General features: G+C 43.1%; 1 protein-coding gene across 2 annotated transcripts in view; it reads left to right on the top strand.

The window, feature by feature from the left end:
- ADCY3 (adenylate cyclase 3) overlaps window positions 1–22519 on the top strand; it is a 335432-nt gene that overhangs the window by 282530 nt on the left and 30383 nt on the right. For both annotated transcript variants that reach the window (XM_085613086.1, XM_085613087.1), the window contains exons 12-14: window positions 1520–1636; window positions 14256–14527; window positions 21581–21662. In XM_085613086.1, the coding sequence (XP_085469212.1) occupies window positions 1520–1636; window positions 14256–14527; window positions 21581–21662 (471 nt within the window). The remainder of the gene's footprint in view (window positions 1–1519; window positions 1637–14255; window positions 14528–21580; window positions 21663–22519) is intronic.

Genomic DNA, 22519 nt, shown 5'->3' with positions numbered 1-22519 from the left:
CCCTGAAACTCGATCTGAAAATAAGTGAACAGACAATATTTCATCTCTTACTTGCCACAAAGCATGTGATTCTATCCTAATGGGTACCAACCAAGTCCCATCAATGGACCTTTGGCTGCAGAGACTGTGGGTGTTAATAGGAGTGTTAGCAGGACACGAGTAGCTAAGGTATAGTGTATCAGGTACTGATAACACATTCTGTAACTTATGGGGTCCAGTTCTAGCCTACCTCAGAGGAGGTTAAGGGTGCTAGGTCTACTTAGCATTGATACATCGGCCAGCTACGAGAGAGGCCGGAGGGACGGGGTAAAGTCTCACGATCATAAGGTAAAGAGGCCTTGACCTGAAGAGATGAGGCAAATGGGGAGAGGGAAGGCACATGGCAAGTTATTTAATATTATTGGGGTGAAAGGAAGTGTCCTTATCGATCAAGAGGCACACAACAAAGAAATGTGCAAAAGTCCAGAGTGCCATTCCCAATGGTGTTTAATAAATATAACTGATACAACGCGATAGAGTTTATCCTTCAAACTTTAAAAGTAATATGGTCTAAATATGCAATGATTGTTGGCATGCACACTGTAAGAGTGGACATAAGTGAGAATGTTGGTTGTACGCCTGCATTCACAGGTCTTTGGTCTGGTCTGTGCATCTAGTCCACAAATAGTTTTATTTTGGTCATTGTTTTCTTCTTGAATTATGTTTCTATTGGAATGATTACCAAGAGCTAATCCTTTTATTTAATTTATGGCCCCAAGTACATCCCTTGTACTTCTTTAATTTAAACTTAGAATTGTTTCCCCTCATCACACAATGTTGTGACCAAATAATACAGTTTAGGGGAGGCCTCATACAGTTATTGTGGTACTGTTAACTTTTCTGCAGAAGACCCAGGTCTTGTGCTAAGTCCTTGTACTGTCATTGTGCAGAGAAAAGTCTTTACTCTCAGATCTTGTGTTTATTGTACATCTGGAATCTTAGAAAGAAGCTGACCAGCTTTGAAACTGAACACTTGTACTGATAATCAAGCAATTGATCTAATCAGATTTTTGTTTTACAGTTGAATATATTTTATAGTTTTTTTATGCCATGATGTATTGATTATGTGTTCCATGGGGTTGGCCCCCCAAAACAAAACAACTTTGCTTGCTAAGACCTCGTGTATAAGGGAGACTGGCATCATAGTAAATGTGTCTAAAGATTGATTGGATAAGGGAAGACCCCCTCCCCCAAGGAAGTACACTTCTTCAAAAGCCACATTGAAGAGGTGTTGAATTTCGGTAGGAAAACACAGCATGCAATGCTTACTATCTAGCTCCAACCCTGAGCAGCCTGCTTTCCAGATTCTATACCTAACCATGTGGTTGCAAACTGAATGTGCGGTCATGTAGGTTTTGGGAAAATATCAGTCTGAAGTGGTAAATGTTAAGGAACAGTATTCACAAAAATCGGAGAAGTTCATAGCACTCTGCAACAGACTTGCTTACTGTTGATTTGTTTTTATTTTCTCCCTTTGTAGGTATTTCCCAAAAAGTTAGTGGCCTTTTCCACTTGGATCGATCGGACAAGGTGGGCCCGTAACACATGGGCCATGTCGGCGATATTTATTCTCACCATGGCAGACATTGTTGACATGGTAAGGGGCTACATTTCCTTTTTTGGATGGATGGTAAACTCTTTAATGGTATATAGCCATACAAGTTGGCTTGAAACAGAGTTAAATAAATTGTTCCCCTGAAACCAAGGCTAAGGTAAGACAGAGATGCCTTGTCACATGTGGTTATATATACTAATGTACATGATTCTGCTTCCGATTGGACAGTAATCACACTATGCTTTTCCATTTATTAAAATACCTATGGTCTTAAAACTAATTTATATCCCTATTACTAGAAATGGTACATAAAATGATCACTTAGGGGCAGATTTATGTTGCCTGGCGCATCCCTGCAAATCAGCAAGGATGCGCCAGGAATGATGCGTCACGCAAGTTTACCCTTGCGCCACACATGATGCGCCGCATTTACAATGCGGCGCATCATGGCGCAGGAATAAACAGATGCGTGACGCATCCGATGGCGTAAGGTTGGCGCAGTGCTTCAGTTGCGTCGCAAGCGCAACGCAACTCCAGCACTGTTCCAACCTACCCTATCCCTAACATGGTGCGTCAAGCCTTACGCCTGCTTCAAGCAGGCGCAGGGTTTTGGCGCATCAGCGTTGGGAAAGTGACTCAGTCAAATCTTATAGATTTGACTGAGTCACGTTTCAGGGGCGTTCCTGCGACGGAACGCCCCCCCCTCTGTTGACACGCCCACGTGAAACCTGACGCAGGTTTTACGTGGCGCAGGGCTTTACACCGTGACGCATCTCCATAGATGCGTCACGATGTAAATATGGCGCAACGTGGCGCAGGGTTTACACCGCCGCTGCGTCACAAAAGTGACGCAACGGCGGCGTAAAAGTGGCGCATCTCCGATATAGATCTGCCCCTTTGTATGTTAAACTTCTTTATGTGACTAGGTGGAAAGATGACTGTTTACAAACACAGCAACTACATGGGGCTGCAAGAGGGAGTACTGTACAGATGATCATACACACTGACATCTGGGGTCAAGAAAGATGTCTCGCTCAACATTACAACACATAAGCCATATAGTCTGTCATTATTGGAGGATGTTATCCTCTTCCTCTGCAAACATAAACAGATAATTAAATAGAGCGGTGCGTGCTCATATGTACCTTGGTGTAATAGTTAACAACGTGTGCTGAGTTTACAACTTACACTCTTATGCATCAAGCCAAAATCCAGTCGGTAAAATACCGATTCCTTATTAGCTCCCGGTATTAAGTAAAAAATACCCAATCCCAATGCATCAACCCAAAAGCAGAAATCGGTATTTAAGGAATCATTAAATAGCGATTCTTTAAATAGGGATTCCTTAAATACCGATTCCTTAAATAGCGATTGCATTTAAGGAATCCCAAAGTGAGATTCCTTAAATGCAATGCATCAAAGTTAAAAAATTAGCGATTTCGCTAATAAGGGGAGCAAATTACCATGAAGATGAACTGCATGGTAATTTGCAAAAACTTTGAAAAATGCACTTTTGTGCATTTTTCAAAGTTTCATGTTGCGCACACACATGCCCTTAGAGCATGTGTGTGTGCAACATATGTGCACATATCATTTTCAGGGGTGCAACAGGGTGTCCTTTTGACACCCTGGCACCCTTGAAAGTGCTCCCGCTATTAGCGATTCGGTAATACCGAATCGCTAATACAGAATGGCTTTACATTCATTCCTATGGGCCTCCAAGCCCATAGGAATGAATGGGTAGGTATTCCTTATTACCGATTCGGTATTACCGATTCGGTAATAAGGAATGTTAAGGAATCGCTATTTGAATAGCGATTCCTACATGCATAGCCTTTTGCTATTCCTTATTAGCGATTCCTTATTTTTCGCTAATAAGGAATCGCAAATGCTAATGTTGATGCATATGCCCCTTAGTCTTCTGTGTGCCGAAGAAATCTTTCACAGAAGGATATTCTTTTCTCTGAAGCATTCTTCCGCAAGATTTTTCGATAATTTTTTACAACTTCACAACGTTTGAGAAGCTCACTACAATTGTGAAGGTGAACATAAACATCACAAATGTGGAGAGGAAACACTTTGCTGCATCACACATCCCCATTAGAATCACACGGTTTCTTTCTTTAGCTGGACTATATTGTGATGGATGCAACAAGAACAGATGATGGACCGAATGCTGAGATATATTGTGATGGTAAAAATTACAGTTATCAGCACATTGCACACGTGATATACCCTGTTGCTGTGTTGCCCTTTCCTCGCCAGTTCCTAGCATGGGTCTCCCCGGACTTGCTCTGCATCATCACTTCTTGTGCATTGGGGTTCTCTATGCTGTCAGTGATGCCTGCATCCTCTGACTGTTGTCTTGGCACGAGTCCCTCTGGGCCTTGTTCTGCATCATCATATCTTGTCTTGTGAAATGTATGTACTGCTAGCGGTGCCTGTATCATCTGATTGTTGTCTTGTTGCATAGCATTTCTAATGGTCATCTCTAATAGCATCAGTGGCTCTTTAAGCATAATTTCCGATGATAGATCGCAGAGGAAGTGAAGGGGGATAACCGGTGCACAGAGCTCAATGGCAGTGCTTCAGATATCCAACCCCAGACTCTCTAATTTTGAGATTTTGAAGCATTCCTGTGCTGTCTCCCTTGTTCACTCTGTACATTTTGAATTGTGCTGCCTACCCCTTTGCAAAAGAGTCACTTTTTCTGATACAGTTGTTGATTTCCTGATGCCCGTAGATCTCACGGCCAATCAGTTGGTTGATTGTGTGACACCTTGATGAATGGGGTAAAGCTGGAGTAGAGCTGGAGGTCATTGGTGTCTGCACCATGATCATTTCAGGTCTGTGGATGGAGTTCAACACTGTCAGTCATGTTGCCTTCCCCACACGCTTGCATCATTTGGGGTACGAGAGCGGTTTCTAGATAGTCTCCTTATCATTTTTGTAACAGACTTTACTCAAGCTGTTTAGCTCCCACCCTCTGATGATCCTCCATTTCACTTACTTCTCGGCTCACACATGGATGTCCTATCTTTGGACAATTTATTTTATTGTGTACACCCGCCCCTTGGCTTTTACGACTGTCTTGCTTGACCTTATTTTTTAAACATAAGACACTGCCGAAGCTCACAGGAGACAGAAGGACTGACAGTGTGAGAGTTTCTCAGCATAGTTTGTGGATGTGCAAGAAATAGCTCGAGTTGTCCCCTGTCACAGTTCAGTTGATGGTGGTCGTGGCAAGAGGGATATGTTTTTGAACTCCATTTACTGATATAAAAAGTCACTTTCATCCTGGCACTTTTAGCCCCCAAATGTACTGTTATAATAAATTGTAATTTGGATTTCCAAGTGTCTTATGAAGTAACTTCAGTGCACCCATAAAGTGGGATCAGCCTTAGCTGCTGAGGTCAACAAGGGAAAGCACATCTCCTTGTTAAAACAGCACCACCGGCTGCCGGTTGAGAAGAGACCGGATTTGAAGGCCATTTGCACAATCCTTAGATGTCTGTATGTAATTGCTCAAGTTTTCAGATTTCTAAGTGCTAATGAAAACCACAAGAACATCCTTGGGCTCCCTTCTCCACATTTCTGTGAGTAGGTGTCTCACATTCCTGACGTAGGTGTAAATTACTCCAAAACCCAAGCAAAATTCACCTTTTCTGTAGATAGTTGTGTCTTACTGAAGGCATAGGATTAACTTACTCATTCCACTCTGCGTGATGTTTACCGCATGAAGAGTGAAATAAAAACACGGTGGTACTTGGTGCAAGCGGAGGAAATTTTAGGCATCAGAGCTAACACTAGGAATGGTAACTTGAATTGACTGGGAATGAATGCACTGTGGCTGGATGGTTGAGTAGTTTGGGATAGAAGAATCTCACTCATCACAAGTGATCTGGGCACCTGCAGTCACTTTGGCGATTGGATGGGCGTTTTGGCCAGACGGCTACAACGGTACAAGGATTATCAGTGCCACATATAGGAACCCTCCTTCCATGCCCACAGCAAATGAGCCATACGTCAGACTCACATCCTCAATATGGCTCCATAAGTCAGCTGGCTTCCCTCACTTTAAGAACTAAACAGCTTTGGTCTTTTCACCACCCCTAGTAGAATGTGACGCACATGTTTGCTTAGTCCCCAGCCTCCAGCAGGTAGAATTTACCTCTGCCTCCCTGTCGTGCTCTTGTGCATGACAGTGCCCTTTACTTCTCTTCACATCGGGCCGCCGCACTCACCTAGGGTAGGGGCAGTGGGGGCTCTGCGAGCTGAACTCTTTCCTCATTCTTCTGCAGACAGGTGTCACAACTGGATTAAGATGCTCCTCTGCAGCCGCAGCCCGTGCAGGTAAAAGTGGTGGGGCGGTGTCACTGGGTGGGGGGGTCGACAACCGACGATGAGAGAAAATGAATTATTTATTTAATTTTCCCTTGTCCTTGTCCGTCAAAATAACCCCCCACCCCACCTCAGTTACCTGCACGGGTCGCGACTGCTCCTCGGGCTATGTTCGTACTTTGGAAAGGCACTACTGGAGTTTTTTCTTTTTCTGCTAACATAGGCAGTTGGGGTAGAAAACACACCCCAGACAATGTATCGACCCTCAGTCTACCCATTTAAGCCTTGATGTTGTTAGGACTTAAAACTGGGTGGTGTTTTACCCCTCAATTCGAGTGTGGACTGGATGTAGATGGTGAAATGGAATATCTTGACTGCAGATTGCTACATTGGAAGAAGGAATGGGGCTAGATTTAAAAATCCATAAACAATCTCTTCATGATGCATCCTCCCTGGCACCATCACTGTACTAAAAAAATGCATCCCGTAATTTGTTTGGAGGTATCAGAGCCACATAGAGTAACTTTTCTTTTTTACATAGGAAAACAGAAGCAGTAATGTTGGCTGTGATGTGTGTTCTTCCTGTTGAACGCAGATTAGTTTGGCTTGTTCTCTGTTGCTTTCAGTAAGTTACATGCAATGTTTATTTTCCACTCAGCACCATTAAAAGACAATAAACAAATTGTGTTGTGATTGCTGGTGCTAAATCTGTCGCCATACATGTTCCCGTGAGAGTCTGTGCAAATACCTGTCTTATAAGTGTCGGTTCACCTGCAGCATTTTCTTTAATCTGTTGCTTGGGGACCTCATTATCTGTCTTGATTACGTGCCAGCCAAGGGTCACCTTGTCATAGGCTCTGGCTGCTGTTTTACATGGAGTAATTAGATGCCAGTTGCCAGAGTAAGAAATAAATGTATCATTTTGAATGCATTGTGCCACATCATCAGCAGTGAGGATCCATCGGGAAGTGCACAGTGCCTTTTGTGAGCTTCCTCAGCCTGGCAAGAATATATACTTTGTAGACTAAACAGACAACTTAGATAGTTAGGTCTCAGCTACAGACAGCTTTAGCAGTCTTTAAGCCAGACCTTTTTTTTGCTATACATATAGAGTAGGCTTTGGGTCAGCCCTTTTCTCCTGATTGGATGGCTTTGTTCACCATCTCACTTCCCTGCTCCTGATTCAGTGGTTTTTCTCCCTGTTCTTATGTTTGTCCTACCCAGAAACATTTAGATCTCATATTGTTCTGATTGGATGAGTTGTACTGTTTCAATGCTTAGTTTGGACTCTATTTTTATATTACTTCCAGCTCTTCATTAAAGTGCACTTGTTTTCTTGCTCCCGCTCCTATGTGCTGCTTCTGCCCTCAAATTTCCTGTATCCTCTCCCCAAAAGCTTGTGCATTTCTTCCATATCCCCTGCCTGTCCCACTTGGCTTTTTATTTTTTCAACTTATTTTTTTGATACTATTTCTCCACCAATCTCCTTCAAGTGTCTGATGAAAAATAAAAGCAAAATAAAAAAGGTGATTTTATGGATATACGATGTTACATCGCATGCGCTACAATGCATGCGATTACAACGCGGTCATTACAACGACCGCGTTGTTCCAGCACAAACCATTACATCGCAAGTCTATGATTTGCTGTAGGGGGCGCTCTGGACTTAGAAATAGTATAATTTACCATCCCAACTCCAGCGTGTGCAACAGTAGGGAAGGTGTTGGAATAGTAACTTATACTATTCCATAGTTTAGCGTGCCCCCATAAAGCAAGTTGTAGAAACGACTTGCGATGTAATGGTTTTTCATTGTAACAACGCGGTCGTTGTAATCACATGCGTTGTAGCGCATGCGATGTACACGCTGTTTCCCGATTTTATGTAGCAGGGAAATTTTAAAACGTGGTGCACTACTGAACAGGGTTTAAAGTCCTCAACTTATACACAGATTTTCAATCCTACCTCCCACTTTTCTGGATTTGCCAACTCCACTTCATCTGCTACCAGCAGTATACTATAGGCAGCCTTCCCGCTTACTTGTCATCTCTCTAAAGAAGCAGTTCTTCTAGTCCACTCCAATCCACCTTCTGTATCTACCAAGTTGCTAGCTTTTTTAACTGGAGCATCTTCATCCATGAGAGGTCTACCACCCCACTGCTCCGAACCCTTCTTTCTCTAGCTTCTTGGGTTGGATTAGATTTTTAATTTATTCAGCACTCCCTGCTTTAAAGGCATACTGCAGTAATATGCCTCACCAAAGCCTCAGAAGTGCTGTCTCTCACAATCATGTACAAGGAGAGGGCTCAGGAAGGTCTCCTTACTTCATGCCATATACATAGCCAGTCCATAAGCACTTCAAATCTAACCTTCTTGTAAAAGAGTGAGATTCGACATGACACAAAACACCTGTGGGATGAAATTGAGCAAAACGAGCATTATTAATTGGTAAACACGTTAGGGCAGATTTAAAAGCCCCTTGCGTCTCTTTTACGCCGCCTTTGCGTCACATTTGTGGCGCAGCGGCGGCGCAAAACCAGCGCCATGCTGCGGGGTATTTACAATGTGACGCATCTGGGAGATGCGTCACGTTGTAAAGCCCTGTGCTAGAAGTAGGCGTTCCTGTGCAGGGGGGGCGTTCCGTCGCAGGAACGCCTCCTAGAAGTGGCTGAGTGAAATCTACAAGATCTACACTTTTTAGCCCATGCTGCATCAAAACCCTGCGCCTGCTTGAAGCAGGCGTAAGGATTGACGCAGCATTGTATAGAAAGGGCACCCCAGAGCCTTGCTGGAGCTGCGTCGTGCATGCGACGCAACTCCAGCAATGCGCTGCCTTTACGGCACAGATTCGTCACGCATCTGTCCGTTTTTGCCCCATGGTGCGCCGCATTGTAAATGCAGCGCATTCATCGTGGCGGAGCCGTGACGCACAATAACTGGTGCATCCCTGCTGATATGCAGGGATGCGCCAGTTATTGTAAATCTGCCCCTTTGTTGCCACACTCAAAACCCAGTAATGCCCGCCTACGTTTCAACTAGGAAGCCCAAAAGTGCAAATTAAAATAAATCAGGCAATGTCCATCCACCCTTTTTTAAGGACCTACTCAGTTGTTTCCATGCTAGTTACGGGGACTTTAAAACCCAAATGAACCTAGTTATTACTGATCACAGTCTTTTAAAACTAGGTGGGGGGGCTTCGAAAACAAAATTGAATTTGGAAATAATTTGCTTCACTGCATTGATTCTACCTATCAACCTTAGATTAAAATGTTCCAATTTTTCTTACTGAGCTTTTATAATCACAAATGACTATTCAAAATTCAGTTAGGCAACTTCCAAGAAACCCTCCACTGATTTCACCCATAAGTATCTAATAGCATTTTTTCTGCAACATCATGGGAAATTATGCTTTCCATTGCATCCCTTGGGATGTAGACTGATAACCTGGTGGGTAGGACGTTGATCAATTTCCTCTAAAAGTGGAGTTCCCATTAATAAAGATTCTATACCACTAGAATGCAAATTAAATTTCCTGCATAAAAATGCGCTTTGATGGAGAAAGTATAGAATCTTAGGGGCACCGTTTACCCTTCCAGATGTAGCCGTTGAGCTAAAGCCTCAAAAGTCAAAGCAAATAAAATGGAGAAAGGGGACTCACTGTCTAGACCCCCAGTACCCATTGAGTGCAGAGGAGAACCAATCTTCCACCACCATCGCTTTTTGGTGTTTCCATAGGGCACAGTGTCCCACCCAAAAACTTTTTACTGAAGATAAAATATCACACGTTATTCAATTAGTGGGAGGTTCGCAGCAGTGGCGTAGCTAGACCTGAAACAACCGGGGGCGGTACCTGCGTTTGCCGCTCCGCGGGGGTACTCATGGACGGGGGTGAAGGGATGCTGTCGAATCCACGGATCTCCGCTCGCGATGCTACCACACTGAAGACGTCAGGTGAGAGCTGGGGGAATGGAATTTTGCCATTTTGCCACCCCCCTCAGTGACATTTTGTCACTCCCTTCTGGGATGACACCCGGGGCGGCCTGCACCCCCCCTTCCTATGCCACTGGTTTGCAGCTGATTCCCTTTCTTTACAATAAGCCGATGTGTGTTATACATTTTAGATGTCTTCCTGGTATAAACTCCGGTGATCACTATGAACAAGCGCTCTTTCCCACCCAAGCTAAACTACCAAAAGCTTCTTATTGTAGTTGATGAGACAAGATGGCCCTGTGAGATGCTCACTGGTGAGGTTATTTGCTTGGATTATATACCAATGTGATCAGCGATGCCTGCCAAGACTTTGGGAAGTAACCATGTCCAAGAAGCCATGACATTCAATGGTAGGTCACATAGGGATTAAAATAGTCCCCTAGGTCTTTTCCTCTCCATTCTGCTGCCAAAGCCCTTGTGGTTACCTTGCGCCCCACATCCCACCTCCTCCTATACTATCCTTTCAGTGCAGGATGAGGCCCCCTTCTGCCACCTCTTGCATTCTGGTGCTTGTCTTGCGCTTATTTTTACTTTGCTGATGCTTGTTTAGTTGTTTTATGAGCACTGACGAAGCCAAATCATTCCCACACATGCACTGTGGCCCCCCCTTCTCAAGCCCATTAGTCCCTGGAAACCCCCCCTTCCCCCAGGGCCATATGTATATTAAAAGATGAGAGGGTTGTGCGCCCCCCCCCCCCTCCCAGAGCCTTTATGGCCCCAGCAACCCCATCCCCCAGGGCCAGCCTTTATTATAGGTGGATGCCCATTTCCAACCCAGGACACCCACCATGCACATGTTGGTGACCGTGGGGGGAACCCCAAGGCCCCCGTGGCCCCAGCATGCTCCCCACATGGTGCAGGAACCAGCATTGCTCCCCTCATGAGGGAGCAGCTATTTATGCTTAAGGGCCTTAATTCCCCAAACAAAAGATGCAATTTCTAGAAATATATCTTAGACCGAAGGTTTGATATAGTAGCGCAGCAGGAAACCCATCTTAAACGCAATGATGAACATGGATTAAAGTACAAATCATGGCTGTTGATATACAAGTCAGTAGCAGGTTTTAACATAATGTGGTTGCCCTGCGGTTCCACTCTTCTCTTAAATTCCAAATAACCAATGTTAAGACTGACAGCGAAGGTAGAATTCTGATGGTCAAAGAACTCGGATGCAAATGCACATTAGCCACGATCTATGCCCCAATCAGACAGATTCCTTCCTTTCTTTTCTCAGTAGGTTGGGTGGTTTTGTAGAAGGGAAGGTAGTAGTATTGGGAGACTTCAACTTCATCTGGGACCCCAGTATGGATAGTACTCATCCCCAGAGGTCACACACAGGCTCCTTCTCCCAACACACGAAACATGAACTGACACAACTTGAGCTTCTAGACACGTGGCGCTCACTCCACCCTACCACTAAAGACTTTACTTTTCTTTCACACTCACACCGAACTTATTCTTGGCTCGAACATATCTTTGTGAGCCAAACACTATAGCAGGCAACTATTTCCAGTCATGCCTTGGTGGAAGTTACCTTGGACTGTCTGACCCCGAAATCCTCCTTCCGTGGATGTGTTTTTTCTGAATCCCCTCACATGAGAACGTCTCTTTAGGTACCAGCCTCGAAAAAACATTAAAGAGTCCTTCCAGACTAACGACCCCTGAGACAGTACCTATTCCACGACCTGGGACGCCTTTAAAGTGGTACTAAGGGGGAAATATATCTTGCTCATACTACTCTGATGGGACAGAAGAGTTAGGATCACTTAGCACTGGAGGAAGAGCTCCTCCAAGAGGAACGTGTCCACAAGGAATCCCCCACCCTCTTCAACAGAAAATGACTGCGCTGAGGGGAAAGCTTACAGCCATATTCTCCAATAGAGCAGAAATCACTTTTTTGCGTCTCAGACAAACCACGTATGAAAGGGGGCATAAACTGGGTGCTCATCTGGGCCAGCAGCTACAGGCGAAACAGGAAAAAGACTATATAGGCCCAATTCAGGAAGCAATTGGAACTTTGACTTACATGGAAGAGGGGAAGGCTGGGACCTTCAGAACATTTTACTAGACCCTCTATTCAAAAGACCCATCGAACAACCACACGCAAATGGCATACTTGGCATTTAGCATGCTCCCCAAAATCTCGCCAGCCCAACAGGAACTTTTAGAGGTGCCCATTAGTGCAGAGGGGATCCAATTGGAGATAGGTTCTCTAAAGCTACACAAATCCCCAGGCACGGATGGCTCACTGCTCAGTTCTATAAGACCTTCGGCTCTGACCTGGTCCCTCGCCTGACCACTCTCTTTAACCCCTTTGCTGAGTCACGAGCTGTGAGAAATCTCTAGCAGGACTATTAAGCAATATGAATATAAGGTAGCCTTACGGTTAGCAGTGTTAGTTTTTCATGACTATTTTTTCTTTGCACTTTATATGCTTGGCTTGTACCAACTTCCCTGCATTTCTGTATGGCAAAACCAAGAGCTATAACATCAGGCGCTGAAGTGGCATGTATATTAGAACAATTAAGTGATAGAGCAGTCCGCGCACTTTCCATTAACTTCCACTGGCCCTCATGCTAAAACTATTGGTCTGTAAAATTCCCTGGACAATGCACTCATCAGTTAAATGTCTATTTTTCACATGTCTTTCATTTTTTTACAATTCTATTTTTGCACTGTGTTGTAAAGAAAAATGTTAGGGCTTTAATTAACTGAAATAAACATATTTTGACTTTGTACTGATGGGAAATGATAATAATACTTCTGATGATTAGCCACGTCACCAGTCTTATACCAAATTACAGGACCATGGGCAGTTGTCACAGTGTGACCAGATCTCCAATCATTCAGGGCAATCAGGATTCTTATCCATTCCTGTTATTGATACTAGCTCCACCATCCATTCATCACTTATTAGAAGGGTGGCTCGGTTTCCCAGTTTCTACATGATGTCCATCTAGCCACCCTTTCACACGAAATAGCAATTTTAATCGATTCATTTCAATATCCATATATATTGTAGGGACCCCCAATTAAAAAGGGATTTTTCTCACCTGATGTTGTACGCCTCCGGTATTCTTCAAAACGAGTACCTACATCATTCCTGAAATTCTTCAATTGTGGACACTTTACAAACGTGGTTATCATGAGGATAAATGAGTTAACATTTTTACCTCCTCACTGACTCTCCACTAAGACATGTACAACATTCAGCCAGTGTTCAGTACAGTCTGTGGAGCATAAACAATTCATTCCTTTTAAGTGTGGCCACTTTAATCACTTATGTCAACGTCTGTTAGCTATAAATCTTCAAACTCCTGTTCCAGCTCCCACGTTCCATGGTTAATCAGATTTCTTATCTTCTATCTCCACCGTGTCGAACATATTAGTACTTTTTTTATCCTCTGCCTCCTCACACATATTATAATTCCTTTTACACGTTTTCTGCAATCTGTTGACCCCCAGTGCTTAGTTTGTAAAAGAAAGAGTGCTGGTGCCCAAAGCTCTGCTCAGTACCCAGACTCCGGTGCACTTAAACGACAGATCACCGAATACCAAGACTGGTAGTTTTATATCCATCTCAGGTCGTTTTATTCCACTACGAGACACTCCCTCCCCCTTAATCTCACTCTTACAGGGTCTGCTTTCTCCCTCCAGGATGGTTTTTTGGTCTTTCTCTTCCTCCCTCTTTCGGATTTGTGTTTTTTCCCTCTCTTGCTCTCGATAAATATTTAATGCTGAAAAATAAGTGCCCACCGGCTAAAATTAAGCACTGCAATGTCCCTATTCTGAGGACAGATTTCCTACCATTTACCTCCTGGTATAAGCAGGTGGTAATAGGGAGTGGTAGGTCATGCATGTCAGGAGGCGGGTGGGGAGGGCCTTAGAGGCGTGGGAGGCTCTGCCAGGTAGGGGGTGTGGTTTAGTGCTCATCTCTGTACCGTAGGAGAGAATGGACCAGGGACCAGGTAGCCCTTACATGCAATTTTAGCGGACAGATTTACTAGCCAGTATACTTGGATTCATTGTTCCAGCATCTGGGAAATCAGGGTGTGGAATATCTGGGCAAATTGTAATTGTGAATCCTGCATTTATTCGTATTGTATTATTATGGATATTGCTTCTATGGTCTTTGACTGAAATAAAGCGAACAAAGAAAGAAAGAATCCTGCACAGGGATACCACTTGGTCCAAGTTATAATCACAGCCTAAGTAAATAAAAAATATACTCTCTATCTCAATGAAATATTTAACTTTACTTCCAAGAGCATTTCATGACTGTGACTAAACGCCGTACTTGAACAATGTTTGTTTGGATTGCTCTTCCAACAGCTCAGCTGCCAGCAGTTCTACTTAACAACATCTGCAAATAAAACAGCTACAGCACCACCACTGGGCAGTGAGGGAAGCTGCATGGAGAACCCAAAGTACTACAGCTATATTGCAGTCCTGGCCCTTATCGCGACCATCATGTTGGTGCAGGTCAGCCACATGGTGAAGCTGACGCTCATGGTGATGATCACCGCTTCTGTCGGTGTGGTGAACATCTACGCCTGGAGTTACATCTTTGACAACTACGACAGGACCCGGTTCAACAGCTACTTGTAAGTCATAATGGGCTGAGTGGGGAAACAAATGTATGGTCAGAGATCCCAGTGTCTGAAAAGTGGTTGATATAGCAAAGCTAGGGTTTCATCAGTTACGGTGTTAGACAGGGTTTGTCATTTGGTCCCCAGAGTGTTCTTAAGTGTGCTGTCCTTCCCATGTACTGTAGAGTATCACTGAAGTGAGGCAGCTTGGAACTAATATGCTTTCTTCGTCATGTTAATCTACTATGAACAATGATTAAATATACGCTCATTGGATGCTTATTGGACCTGGCCTACTGTTGCTGAAACTGCTTTTGTTGGCATTAAGACTGTATGCAATTTACCACTGCTAACCAGTGTTAAAGTGCTGGTGCTCTCTCCTTCAAACATGGTACAATTGGCCTACACCTAATAGGAACATTTAGTTTACTTGTAATCCCTAGTAAACTGTACTATATGCACCCAGGGCCTGTTAATTAAATGCTATCAGTGGGCCTAAAGCACTGATTGTGCCACCAACTGAAGTAGCGCCTTAAACATGTCTCAGACCTGCCACTGCAGGTTGTAGTACAGTTTTAAACTGGCATTTGGACCTAGCAAAATAATACTTTTCCCAGGCCTAAACCTTCCTTTCTAATACATATATTACCTCTAAAGTAGGCTCTAAATGCCTCAGGGCAGAGTGCATTGTATTTTTAAAAAGTAGGACACATGGGGTAGGTTTTACATGTCCTAGCAGTGAAAAAGTCCTAAAGTCGGTTATCACTGTTGCAAGGCCTGTCTCCCCCATTGACTAACACTGGGTTACCTTGTTACCTTTAATACGTGATAACTTTAGATTGGGAGCAGATAGAGATATGGGGCCCGATTCACAAAGGTAAACTTAGACGAAAGTCTAACTTTATGACTTTCTGTATTTACAAAGGGAATTTACGAGTAGTAAAGTTAACTTCTGCCTCAGAGAAAAAAGTCCAAACTACTCTTAAATGTCCTCTGTGAATACAGAAATTCGTAAAGTTGGACCTTCGTCTCAGTTTACCTTTATGAATCGGGTCCATGATGTTAGCACTCAAATTAATTGTAATTTAAAATCCTCTTTAATGATAAGTTGGATTTTAGGTCACAATTCTGAAAATACCACTTTTAGAAACTTGTGACCTAGGGTAACTATAACTCGCTCCCTCTCCATGCACTGTGTTGTGATGAATGTTGTCATTTCGAAAGTTGCAGTGATGTTATCATTGATGTCATAGAACCTATTATGAATGATATGATATGAGAGGTAATTAGCATAATTAGCAGTGCATGGCGAGGGCGGGGCTTATAGTTAACTTAGGGCACGAGCTATAGTTGCTAGAGATAAATATTACTGGTGAATTTCAGTGTTTTTTTAGCTTAAAAAGTTATGTTGGCACTGAAATTCTCACCAGTCTATAATGTCATTGTAACCTGTTTTTTTCCAGTGAATTTCTTGTGTTTTTTTCCACGTAAAGTATTATTTTATTATTATACGTAAAGCTAACCCGCGAGGAGGTTGTGCAGAACCTCTCCCCAAGCCACTATTGGCCCTGTAGACCTTGGGCCCTTTGTTTTTAAAAAGGGGAGGTGGTGCACCTGGCCCACCTCCCAAAGCATGGCCCCCCTCTCCAAGCCTTAAGAGGCCCTGGGACCCCATTCTCTGGCGCTAAATACATTAAAATTAGGGGTGTGGCCATTTGGCCCCCCAAACCTCAGCACAAATGGGCCCGGGGGACCCCATCCCCCAGGGCCATAATTTAATTATAGGGTAAGGGGGGCCATGGCTCTCCTCCTGAGCCTCAAGAGGCCCCAGGGACCCCATATTTTAATAATAAGGAAGGGAGGTATGGCCCCCTCCCTGGCTTTAATAGGCCCCGGGAACCCCAGCCCTGGGACCATACTTTAGCTATAGGGGGGGTGCCCCTCCTTCACGAACCTTAAGAGGCCCCGGGGACCCCATTTCTTGTGTCAAAACACATTAATATTAGGGAAGGGGTGTGTGCCTCCCCTCCCGGTGCTTTAATAGGCCCTGAGGATCCCATCCCCCACAGAAGGTAGCCAGCTTCACACTGCACATGGCTTTCTGTTGCACCAAGCATTGGGCTTGCAGCCAGGTCTTGCATCGAACTCCCAGCAGGCAGCCACTCAGAGGCAGCCAACCCCACGCCGCACACGTCATTTGCTCATACGGGTCATAGGTCTAGTCGCAGGGCCTGCGTTGCAGCCAGGCCCTGCTTCCAACTCCCCGCAGGCAGCAAACCGTACGATAGCCCACAACCTTTGAACGTGTGCAGCGGTAGTTTGGTCATAGGGCTTGGTCTGCCACCAGACCATGTCGTACAACCCCCAGCAGGCTTACAACTCCAAAACCGCATAGCATTTGGCATATGAATCGTAAGATTGGCCTTTGGGTCTTGGGGACTCCATCCCCGTGGCCAAAACATATATGTTAAGGGGAGGGGGCGTGCAGCCCCTTCCCAACACTTAATTGACCCCATTGACACCCTTCACTGGGGCCCAAATACAATTAAACGGGAGGAGAGCGTGCATCCCCATGCAAGCCTTCTTGAGCCCCAGGGACCCAATTCCCAGGGGACAAAATCTAAGGATAGGGGTGGCAAACTGCCCTACTCCACGACCATTATTAGGCCCCAGGTACCCCATCCCCTGGGACCACATATAACAAAAAAGGGAGGGGTGCCATGGGGCCCTCCTACCCGAGGCTTCAGAGGCCCAGGGCCATGCCTTATTTAATAGGGGAGGTGAGCTGCATGGCTCCCCTCCACAAGCCTTAGTAGGCTCTGGTAACCTTCTCCTACATCACGGCGAGACCTGGAACAAAATCCCCCTCAGAGATATTCCTACATCACTGAGCATGTTAACGAAGCTTGGCAAGATCTAACTGAATCAGCTGCTATCTGCTTTGATAGCTAACATGCCTTTCATATGAAATAGCTTTGTCACTCCATTGAACAGCTCAGGAAATATGTCAATGCAACTTTTAGTGACGAGTTGCCAATGAGCTGAATATAGGTCCATCACGAGTCCTAAGACCTTCTACCTCCAACACCATATCTAGCTTTTGATACTGAGTCTAGGACACTATTGAAGGTATGATGTCTTCCATGATGTGATAAGAAGTGTCTCGATGAATTATTCAACAAACCTGATACATTTGCTGTCTTAAAATGACATATTTAGTCTGAACTGAATAAGTGTGGCATTTTGCGTCAACATTTAACGTCCCCTCAAACTAAATTCTTTTATCAATGTTCGATTTTTAAAAAAGTTCTTTAATTTCATCTCACTTAAATGTTTTTTTTTCGTGACCTTTAAAGGTTTTCTAATTATAATGCAAGACATCCATCCAACGCAACAACTGTGCTATAAGTATCACTGACCTGGGTGTTAACCGTGGACAATGGCCTGGAAATTTTGTAAGCAGATAAAACCTGAACTCCTGTGTTAAACCTTTATTTGTTCTACATGTTCCCATTTTTCCAGCCTTGCACTACTCACAGAATTTCCAATTATCAGATGATTTCATATTTGCTTCCTACAGTGTTACCAGCCACATACAACAGCCTTTATATTCTGTTCTTTAAGGATGTCTTCATAGCTGTGCACTGCTGCAGAACTGGATTGACTTCTACTTTACTTATAGCCTGCTTCACCCCAAGAATTCTCCCATAACATGCCTCCATCTTGGCTTCCATTGCCTTTGTGGCACTTACATTATTACTAATTTTTGTGTATATCTCTGTGTTGACAGAAGGAAGGGGTTTCATTAGGGCATGCTCACCTCCAAATAATCTTTGTTCTTTGTAAGTTATTTTGTGGGGCCCTCTCTCGGGGGTTCTTGCCATGAGTATGTGTCCCATGTGTAAAGAAATTCGACCTGCTACTTCTTTTTGTCTGCCTCTTTTGATAAGGCGGGTCATACAGTCCTCTGAGTGTTTTTTGTACCCTATCACGACCTTGGGTCAATATTTTCTTTCCCCTCTATTGCCTAAAGTCAACATTTCAGCTTCTACGCCTTGAATATAGCAAATACTTGGAGGCAGCTCGCTATTTGATGCCCCAATCGTACGGGTGTTATTCTAGTTGCCCATTGGCAGACTTGATCGCGAGTTACAGGTCATGGCCTCTTCCTTATGTATCTCCAGCACCTGTGTCTCCCACACCAAAATGACAACTGTCTCCCCACAGCTTTACACTGAGGGACTCCTAAAGTGAATGCATCTTCTTCTCCCCCCCCCCCCCCCAGGTCTGACTCTCCAGTGTTGCCCACTTTGTTCTCCAGAGCCTCAGTGTAAAAGCCAAGACACGCTACATACTTTGCTGCTGTTGCACATGTGTTGATACTGAGTGCAGTGTGAGAGAAGCCCCCTTTGTTCACTGTCTTGGTCTGTAGTGCTAGACTTCCTCCATGGAGCACCAAGTCTACATTCATCCATGCTCTTATGGCCACCATAGTTCAGTCACCTGCAGAGTCTATGGCCCACAAGATTGGTAAGAAAAGGCAACTAATATTGGATGTCCGAAAGTAGGTCTGCCAGCTTAATGCCTGATCACCCAAGTAAGTTAAGCCCTTTTGAAATTAGTTGTGAGAAATGCATTTGAAAGGAACCAGAGCCTGTCATTCCTTTGAGTTACACCATGCCTCTCTTTAAATGTTTTGATCGTAGGGAGATATTGCAATATTTCCCTCCCTCTCTAATACAATAAGACCTTCCTAATGTCTCTTCTGTTAAATACCTATCTCTTTGGTTCTCTGTGATTAAATTGCTGGTGACATTTTAGGTCTAGCTTGCCAGCAAAGTTTCCTCCATGTTGCCAATTCCTGAAGGCTTGTGCTCTAGCCAGAGGACCATTTCTCTCTGTCTCACTTCATGCTATTGGCTGTTGGGCATATCATTGCACCTCCTGTAGAGTACTTGCATTGAGGACTATTTTGCATCTCAATTGTACACAATAACATCACACATTAAACTATTTATCTCGTAGATACACTGGATTTAGAAAGCAATGTTTTTTTCTCTGCAGCAGGCTTTTTTCAATACTGGTTACTAATGCAATCAATTATTCACTTTGGCACCAAAAACATGCAAACCCATCTGAAATCGCTATACTCTTAAGGTTAAGATGTATCCACACGAATGTTGATAGGAACACAGGGAGACTGTCATTAAGTGTTAGTGCTCCATAATACAGGCGTTTGACTTTTTTAAAGTTATATCTGCTCAAAGGTCTTTACTTTCTGTCCTCACTGCATTTGATTCTAGGCGTACCTGGGAGTCGGCTCTCAAATGTAGGGTTACTGGATGACTCTGTGTCACTACAAAGCAACATTTCAAGCCCTGACCTTTCCCATTACAGATCATTATTTTCAGGTCTATTAGTACGTTTGTTTCTATTGAAATTAACTAAGTCTGCAACTCCAAAAGGCATTGATTTGTTAAATTAACCCCCCATCTGGTAATCATGTACTCCAACTACATGGAGTCATCGGTGTATCCTACTCGCCGGTGTCATGTTTATTGTAATTCATAGTGAGTGCCACTCTGCAGAAACACTTTATTATAACAGATTTAAGACAACAGTCTTAAAAGGCACACCTGTGTTATCAAGTTTATTTTTTAGTGTGAATTGATTGAGAACCCTTATTAGTATTAACAATCAGTGTGAAGCACAAAAGCACTGGTAGTCTACATTAAGAATATATATGATCATCAACTTGTAGTAGTTCATAATACTTTACAATATGGTGGCGTTGTAGGGCCGCAGTACTCAGCATACCAGTCTATTTACATTGTGTATCATCTTGGCACACTAAGTTGATGTCTTACAAGTGCATTTTGCAATAAGTGCCGCTAATACTGATGTAGATAGCATCCATAAAATAGTAATTACTACACCAATTAACTCATCTTGTGTTTTATCTAGCTGGACTAAGCATATGTTTCACAGATAAATGCAAATAACTTTGTTTTCAACGCAGTGGTCTATTATATTTTTACAATATGGCAGTGATAAAGGCCGTAGTGTTCAGCATAGTACTCTACTTTATGCTGTGCATCATTGTGACGCATGGAACACTCGTTTTACAAGTGTATTGAAATACGTGTGGTCAACACTGATGCGGAAAATAGAATCGTGTTAAGAACACAGGCGGGCTTGGCTTTGAAGCTAGGACACTGTTGTAGAAACTTGAAAAACGCTTGGACACGGTCATTTCAGAGGCCCAGATTATATTAGATTTTTCAACATGCAAACAGTAGGAAATTGTTTTTTTAGAGTTCACGAAATGTTTTATTGGAAGGTAGGTGACAGAAGTTTGGATATTGAGTGCCTATTAACAATGTTTGCACTTAGTGATTGCATTTTTAGGATTCAATGTCTGGTGCATATTTAACACTGTTGCTCATTTACAATTATGTTTTTGAAATTGTAAATGGAGTGCTAGCAATCATGAATAATTGTATAATCTAGTGCTGAATGATTGATTGTGGAAGGTATATTGGTTTGCTTTATAATGGGGCAAACTCTTTTATGAGTTTCTATGATGAAACGGCATTGTGTAGGCATGAATTTGTCTTATTGTTGGTTAAATTTGTTTTGTAGCTCATGTTGTAATCTCCCCAAAAAGAAGGACCAAGCAGGTCTGAAATACATTGGGGATCAGGACTCAACACATATATATAAATACTAGAATTGGACAATATCCAATTTTGTGGATACATAATGATGAAAAACAATTGGTGTCATCACAAGTTATATGAAACGTCCTAGAAAAACAAGAGATGTACAATCGCCAAAAAGAGTATTAAAAAAATAAAATATAAGAATTATAACTTACATCAACAAAGAGTTATGTACTGTGTGTTCAAAATTGCTCGTATTGGCATATCAAGCCAGTGCATCTGGGAACTGCACTTGAAAAAGGTACAGCTGATATTTTGACTCTACAGAAACACCACATATATCTCAATTAAATTGAATCTGATATGCTTTATTGACAGTTGATGTTTTTTCTTTGTATGTTTTTAGGGTCACATTGGTTCCTACCAAATATGCAATGACGGTGATGATATTCATCATGATGCTGAGTTTCTACTACTTTGCTCGACATGTAAGTGTTATTCCACTCAACAAACACCATGCTGTGAACTTTGCCACATAGGACAGCTATGTCCCACATAGGTCCAGTGGGACAGAGCCATGTCAGATGTTCAGGCTAATAATTGACTATGTAGATGATTTACATTTAAATTTGTAGCATGTCAATTTATCTTTAGGAATATCCTGGAAATGTGGCATAACTGTGTTCCTCCAGGCCGTGATTTGTACACCATTGTTTTTAAGTATAGATGAGCCTGACAAATATAAGTTGATTGGATGGTTGTGCTGAACAACCTGTGAGAAATTAAATAATCCAACCTTTGGCGCATTGTACCTCCTGATCCGTCTTCCGCTTCACTTTCTTGTACCACCTGTGTGCTTACAGAATCAACTATGTTTTTAAGTTCCTATTTTTCATTTCTTGTAAATTCTTGGGACTGTAACTTAGTATACTGAATAGAGTTCCACTACAATACGTAAATAAAGGTAAAATATGAGATCCTGAAAAACAACAGTTTAAAATGGATGCTGGAGTTGTAAGCCAGCCTTAAGGACCAACCCAGAATCGTGTTCTGGCTCAGATCCTTGCTTCATAGGATAAGCAGGGGTGTGATTTAAGTGTTGTTGTAAATTTGAACTTTCAAATATTTATAAAGAAAACCAAACTCACCCCTGCTCCATTTACCAAAATACCATTCCTGGCTACAGAACAAAAAAGTCAGGCTTTCTCTGGAGCAACATAGATAATTTAGATGACATACAAAGGTGGGATTTTTAATAGCTTGACAGATGCATGGACTTGAGTAGATTGGTTTCACATTGGATCAAAGCTAAGAAGACAATACATTTCATTATGGGAAGCTAATG

This window comes from Triturus cristatus, chromosome 6 (genome assembly GCF_964204655.1).
Source record: "Triturus cristatus chromosome 6, aTriCri1.1, whole genome shotgun sequence".
In the NCBI taxonomy this organism is placed as follows: domain Eukaryota; kingdom Metazoa; phylum Chordata; class Amphibia; order Caudata; family Salamandridae; genus Triturus; species Triturus cristatus.
Note: the sequence above shows the minus strand (reverse complement) of the source record. Positions and strands in the feature narration are given on the sequence as shown.